Genomic DNA, 7,027 nt, shown 5'->3' with positions numbered 1-7,027 from the left:
ACTGCTGGACATTAGTGGCAGAAAATGGGGGTATCGCAAGTTGACAACTGGAACTCCGGAAGGAGAATAATTTGATGGCGGACGTAGGCTCTTCTGAGGTAAGCTCTTCCCCCCCGCCCCCCCCCCCCCCGGCCGAGCCACCACTCTTGACTCTTGACTCTCTGAAATGACCCGTCGACCTATCAACCTGGCTTTCGTCTAGATAGACTAACGGTCTTCATCGACTTCAAATCATTAACTTGCAAGCTTTTACCTGTCACTTTTCTACACCGATCCCTCTTCCTTCTGCACTGTATATGTATGGGTGGTCATCGCGCTCTTCTCCTCCGACCTCTCCAACTCTATCAAATGCTCCCCGCGTCTCAGTTGAGCTAATTTGAATCTGGGTTTCCATCTCTTATTTCATTCCTCATTTGTCGATTTCCTCATTTTTCCCAAGCTCAAATTAGGTGTCTCATCGTTTTGATATATGTCGGTCAATTGATAAGCTGCGTGGTGGTTTATCATGAACGGACCATTTATTCCAACCAAGAACCCTTCTCCTCCCAAGGGCTCTGGCCCTTCTCTGCTGGCTTGTCTTCTCTGTCGCCATAAGCATCTTAAATGTGATGGGGTGACCCCTGTCTGTGGCCGCTGCGCAGCCACAGGGGCAGAGTGCCAGTACACTCCTTCTCGTCGTGGGTATAAAGGACCCTCCAAGAAACGGCGCGCCAACCCGTCGTCTCCCGAGGAGACACCCTCTTCCGATCAATCGTCATCGTTCGACTTCCAGTCGACCGCATTATTGGATGCTCCCCAGGATTGGAACGTTCCGGACGGACTTTCTTACATTTTTCCAAACGGCTTCCCCTCCTCAGACTCGAATAACCCCGTTCTCGACAATGACAAGGCGCTAGTGTCGAAATCTGTTCCAGTCAGCAACGGTGGCCCTCTCACGCCCGATTCGGTGAACTCCATTGCCGGTGACGGCTACCTCATCGATATTTACTATACCTACTTTCACCCTTCGCATCCGGTTCTCCCTCCGCTTCGTATACTGTATCGCTCTTATGTGCCACCGTTTCTCGAGCATGTTATCAAGTTCATCGGTTCCCACTTCACCCCCGCCGCAAATAGTGAGGTATATAGACCCTCCGTGATGTCGTCGGCGATGGAGCAAGAAAGCTCCATAGAGAAGCTCCAGGCACTTCTGCTCCTGGCTGTTGTGCTGCATTCGCGAAACGAGCGGGCAGAAGCTGGGCAATGCCTCGCTACGGCAGTCGACCTGGCCTTCGAACTCGGAGTTCATCGTGAAGATTTCGCCATCTCCATGGGCGGAGGTGATCCGATACGGGAGGAAAGTCTGCGACGCACTTGGTGGGAACTGTTCGTAGTAGAAGGAATGTTGACTGCACTGGGTGTCCAGCGTACCTTCCGCACCAGCCTAGTACCACTCGAGGTCGGCCTTCCGTGCGAGGAACGCATCTTCCAGGATGGATTGGCTGCTCCACCGCCTCCTACCATTGCTCAATTTGACGACCACATTTTTGCCGACGAGGAGCGAGACTTTTCCTCCTACACCTATCGGGTCGAAGCGGTTCGAATCCTCGGGCGGGTGGTTGCTATTCAGGACATGCTTGAGGGTCAAGAAGACCACGTGGAGGCGATCGACGCGCGTATCAACAGCTTTTTCCACCATCTTCCCGAATCGAAAGCCGAGTTGATGCGTCCGGATGGCTCGGTGGACGAGATGATGTTCCAGGCGAAAATGATCGCGAACGGAGCGAGTGTCTATCTCAATTTTCCACGATCCGACCTACTATCGTCACCTGCGGTTGCTGCTGAAGTCATCTGCGGACATCATGGTCCCTGCAGCATCCCTACCTTCACACACAATGATCATGCCATGAAGGCTCTCAAGGCAGCCAAGGACATCTCCCAATTAGCCTCCATCCGATTACCAGTCGTCAAACATACACCCTTCTTCATCTGCGCGCTGGTTCTCAGCTCCATTGTACAGTTAGCATCCTGCTCCGTCAAAGCCGGACGGATGCCCGACCCCAGTCGGGAACGACTGAGTCTCACCATCGGCGTCTTCAAGACTCTGGCCCGTACGTGGGCTATCTCGCAGGCAATAATGCGACAGGTCAAGGCTGTGGCGCGCGACGTGTTGGATGTTGGACTGCGGCCCGCCGCGGAGCAACTGCAAGTGGATTTTACGACTGTCCTTGACGGTGGCCGGTTCTGGTTGCCAGAGGCGCTTCCCAGCTGAAACGCTGTGCCGCCATCGCTTTTCAACCTGATTGATGCCCCGATATGATTTTACGCAGTTTAACTTAGCCTTGATACCCCACAACTATGACTGAAGTCATGCCTAAGGAAGCACATGGTTTGTGCCGAGAGCTAACGGTCCGCTTGATTATTATCAGCCGGACCGTAGACATTGGGTGCAGCCGAGGGGACACCTTATCATCCCATGTACTGTCAGCAATATCTGTCGTTGCTTCTGACAATGTAGGCCAGAATCTCATCAAAATGACTACCCTCATGATTTTATGGAGATATCAAAAATTAAGTCAGCAGGTCAGCGTCTAGCATACGTGTCGGCTTCCTGAGCGTATTCTGTGAGCGATAGACTTCAATCTGATATGTATGCTTTTATCCTTCAGACTGTTCACAGTTACGGATGAAATATATTACACTAAAGCAATCAAGGTCAGCCGAAGGAAGGAAGGGAGGAAGAAGTTCAAAGGCGAATCAGCAAAGCCAAATTGGGTATCTCAATTGTTGAAGATGATAAAGCCAATGTCTCTTTGCCTGCTTGCTCGTTTGTCTCTCGGCCAATAATAGACGCATGATTTGTGCCTGGGTTTCAAGAAAAGGAATGTATGAGAAATGAGACCAACCCAATCGAAACCAGCCGCAACTCCCCAATCTAGATGATCGTGTACAGTCATCAAGTCTATTTATTTAGAACAGGAATACGGGGATAGAGGAAAAGAAAAGCATAGCGGTTTCTAAGGAACGGAATGGTATCATAGTGAAAACAGCAAGTTTGTGTCGATAGGAAAGAGAAAGAAGAAAAGAGAAGAAAAGAAAGTTAACCGAGACAGTGACAGAGCTGTTCAGGGGGGATTAGGTTCAGCGTCCGCTGACTGTGACTGTCCGCCGAATTCCCTCATTTCTCGCAGGGCCTCCGCCCGTCGAGCCACAACGTCTTCGCGGCGGACGACGTTTCGGAGGGCCTCGCTGGCCTGGATGAGCCCGTCGATGCTGATGGCATGGTTGGTCATTTGGTGGTTGATGTATGTGTATAGTTCCGCGGGGGTGGAGCAGGTGGTCAAGAGCTGCTGCTCGTTGAGTTTCAGGAGGGCGAGAGCCACCTGGAAGAGGAACGTGCTGCCGCCGCCGCTACCGGATGCGACTTCTTGGGCAGAAGGATTGCCCACATCGTTGATCTCCCGGGTTGAAGAGTTGGAGGAGCCACTTCCAGGTCCGGGATTCACGACGCTGGTGACGTTGAGACAGAGCACCACATCCCAGACGCGGTAGAGTGCTTCGGCGGACAGGCAGTCGGTGAAGACCGAGAGGAACCATTGGAATGTCAGAGCTTCGAGCTCGACGCCTAACGAGTCAAGGTGTGCGGCTAGTTTAGGTAGCACTTCGGAGATGTACTGCCGCAGGACGACCTGGTCAGCTCGTGAAGCGAGTAATCCGTGATCGTAATAATGCTGAGGGAGGATGTTTTCGATCATCGAGGCGAGGATCCAGAAAGCGTCCTCTGTGGTCGGGGTGATGAGAAGCAGCGAAGCGGCAATGAGGTTCATCCCTTGACAATATCCCACCTCCGGGTTGCGGCGTGAGTATGCTAGTAGCACCTCTCTCAATTTAGACACCCCAGGACCTTTGCGGAAGAACACGTTGTCGGTCAGTGTCCGGTTAATATCCATGTCAATTTGCGCCACAACTGACGGGTCCGGTTCGCTGCCACCGGTGCCTCCTACCAGATCATCATAGTAACCAGGCACTCGCATGGAGGATGCGCCGCTGCATTCGGACCAAATCTTCGCCCGCAGAGCAACCGGAATCCCACCAAGGACGAGCGATCGGAACTCCCGCCACTTTGCACGACCAACCTTGCCCTTGTTCCCCAGATTAGCTATCCCTACTACCTCGCCAACCGCCAGAGATGCTTCCGGTGTATCGACGGACTGTGCGGATCGAGTAGAAGTTGCAGCAGCAGCGGCTTCTCCCTCTTTCCTGCGTTCTGCGCGCACTTTGCGCATGAACTCGTTCCATCTGACGGTCCTGTCTCGCTGGAGGGTATCGTGAAGCTCTGTCAATTGCTCAAGAAGCAATTTGACTGGTTCATTCTCGCCTGTAGATGCGCTTGGCGCGGCAGCGGTCGTGAATTCATCGGTGGATGTTCCCGCAAATTCTGGACGATCAGCAACAACCGTGGACGTAGATGCAGATGGCGGGGCATTTGGATTAACGGAAAGCGAGCCATGCCGGTCGACAGCAACTGCGGTACTACGTGGCGGAGGTTCGCTTGCGGTGGTAAGTGACACAATAGGGCCGGCCGATGGGGTGTGAGACAGTAACTCTGTTGGCCGAGTTGGAAACTTTAGATAATCCTGCCATTTCCGCATAGCCACAGCTCCAGCTTCTGGGTCCTCGGGCGAAACCGACGAGGGTGAGCGCTGAGTCTCTGCAGCTGCTTGTAATCGGTTTTGAACGTCAATCTCGTCATCTCCGTCTGATGTCTCGGTGCGGAAGCTGCTGAGAGTTTCTGCGATGCTCAGACGATTGCTGTTATTCTTGGATATAGCAGCTTCTCTCTGCCTCTTTTTCCGACGCTGGTCGTAGATAAATCCAAACCGATCGGTGAGGAGCTCGCCAGGCTGATAGTTGTTATACATATAAGAAAGGGTTGGAGGTCGAGATTCCATGGGGAGAATGGCATCCATTTCGACTGGCCCCAGATTAGTGGAGCTTTTGTCGCCTGTCTCGGAGCTTGCGGGTTGAGATACGCTTGAGGCTGCATGTCGTCGACTAGCGGGAGCAAGTGATCTGCCGGTCCCAGTGGATCCATTGGTAGATCTGCCAGGCGCGCTGTGTATGCTAGTGTTGCTGTTGATCCGTTTCAAGGCCGCAACCGCTGACAGTGCCGCCTTGGGATTTGCGGACGTGGATGAGGAGCCTTTAGTCTTGTCCTGATTGATGGAGGAAGCTCTGCTGCGGATGGATCCCGCGCCATTCTCATCTCGACCAGCCTGGGAGCCTCCAGCAAACAATTTGACCGTCCAGGACGATATCGATTTTGACGATTTTTGGGAATGCGTGCTAGCATCGTCTCCACTGGGTACTCCAGCAACTGCACGTTTTGCAGCTATGTCGCCTCCAGTACGTTCGCCGGGAGGTTGGAAGAGCTGCTCATCGAGCGCTTTCCGGCGATTGTTGTTTGAAACACGCCGAAGGTGGTTGTCCTCCTCCTCGACTTCCCCGACATCGTCCATGATACTGCTCGCTCTGCTAGTTTTCCGACTGGCGGTACCACTGCCGAAGATGTAATCCTGCCAACCGCGAACAGAGCTCTGTCTCTTTCGGGTAGTCCCTGAATCGACGCTCGACGTGCCTGAGCGCGAGTCACTCTCCAAGCGCTGCGGACCGCGAACAGTCGCCTGGACCTGATCCGAAGAGCGCCCCGAGTCGTCCTCGTGCAGTAGTGACCCCACCCCGTCGCTCAACGCCTGCTGCATGAGCCCATGAACACCTGGCCCCCGATGACCTGCCTGCTCCGCATTGTTTTCAGCGTCCTGACCGTCTGAATTCTTCCGCGGAGCATTCTCCAGCGCATACAGCCTTCGCTCAATATCCTGGTTGGAAACAGAAACCTCACGGAGCATCCTCTTCAGTTCCCGCTCCCTAGCATCAGCTCGCTGACGCAGCGCCGAAATCTCTGCATCCCGCTGCGCCAGGTCGCGGGCGAACTGCCTGACCAGCTTCACCGCGCCTATACTGGCTATTAACCGTTCGATATTCGAGTCATCCGCTAGATGCAGCGCACCGGGGAAATCATGCATGGTGAACGAATCGTCGAACAAGGCGGCACGGCCAGAGTTCGCCGGGAGCGCCCCGGTCAACTTGGCCAGGGCGGACCGTCGGTCACGGGCGACATCGCCGCCGGCACCTTCTTCCGCGTCCCCGTCCAGCAAGGCGTTCGTCAAGGCGCGATTCAGCGCGGGCTGGCCGACGAAGCCGTCGGGTGAGCGGTCCGGCGAGAGGGAGGGGAAAGAGGTGAGGTCGGTGGTGGTGGCATTGGAGGAGGCAGAATGGCGCTTCTGGGACCGAGCACGAACGGTCTTAGCTCTTTGACTGTGCCGCGAGGTGGACGAGGTTCGCGAAGAGGAACGACGCTGTAGATGCTGCGTATCGCGCTCCGCCATGGTTCGTGGGGCGGTGAACTGAGCAAACGGAGAAGGAGGGATCGAGTGTAGGCTTCATGAATGCTTGGTTTATATTCTCTTCTTGCGCAGCGGCGCTGATGTAGTATGATGGAAGCTTGCAGGTGTTAAAGAAAACCCAGAGTGTTTGCGTCGAGCTTTCTCTAAGCTTTCTTTTTTCTCTTTTCCCTCCCCTCGTGTGCTCCGATTCTCTTTTCGCGGCTAGTAGATCTTTCTCGAGGAATGCAGGAGGGACGGTAAGCTCATTCCGGCAGACCAGCCCAACACGGCAGATTGAATGTCAGAACCGTCCCGATTCCAAGGAGCAGGAGACAAATAGCAAACTTTGACAATCACCTAGAGGGTTCAGAAAGAGAAACGGGGAAACCTGTTCTGGAAATCGTTACACGCGTTCTCGCAGCCCGCATGGACCATGACGTGTGATAGGTCACGTGACTTAATCCCAGCCCGCTGCATAACGTAATCAACCACCGAGCGACGAATACCACCGAGCGACGAATTTTTGCCGCTTCTAATAATATTTTGAAGCTTTTCAACCACCAACATCATTAGACTTGACTATCTAGTAGCTGAATATATAG

General features: G+C 53.9%; 2 protein-coding genes across 2 annotated transcripts; one reads left to right on the top strand and one right to left on the bottom strand.

Moving 5' to 3' along the window:
* Positions 1 to 505: 505 nt before the first annotated feature.
* On the top strand, positions 506 to 2,251 carry CDV56_100927 (Zn(II)2Cys6 transcription factor; the record flags this gene model as incomplete). The annotated part of the gene is made up of 1 exon (XM_026754546.1): positions 506 to 2,251. The coding sequence occupies one exon, from the start codon at positions 506 to 508 to the stop codon at positions 2,249 to 2,251; it is 1,746 nt and encodes a 581-aa protein (XP_026609506.1).
* An 853-nt stretch (positions 2,252 to 3,104) lies between these two features.
* On the bottom strand, positions 3,105 to 6,428 carry CDV56_100194 (TBC domain-containing protein; the record flags this gene model as incomplete). Its single annotated transcript, XM_026753813.1, has 1 exon — positions 3,105 to 6,428. The coding sequence occupies one exon, from the start codon at positions 6,426 to 6,428 to the stop codon at positions 3,105 to 3,107; it is 3,324 nt and encodes a 1,107-aa protein (XP_026609505.1).
* Positions 6,429 to 7,027: the final 599 nt, after the last annotated feature.

Source organism: Aspergillus thermomutatus (assembly GCF_002237265.1).
Source record: "Aspergillus thermomutatus strain HMR AF 39 chromosome Unknown NODE_511, whole genome shotgun sequence".
NCBI lineage: Eukaryota > Fungi > Ascomycota > Eurotiomycetes > Eurotiales > Aspergillaceae > Aspergillus > Aspergillus thermomutatus.
Note: the sequence above shows the minus strand (reverse complement) of the source record. Positions and strands in the feature narration are given on the sequence as shown.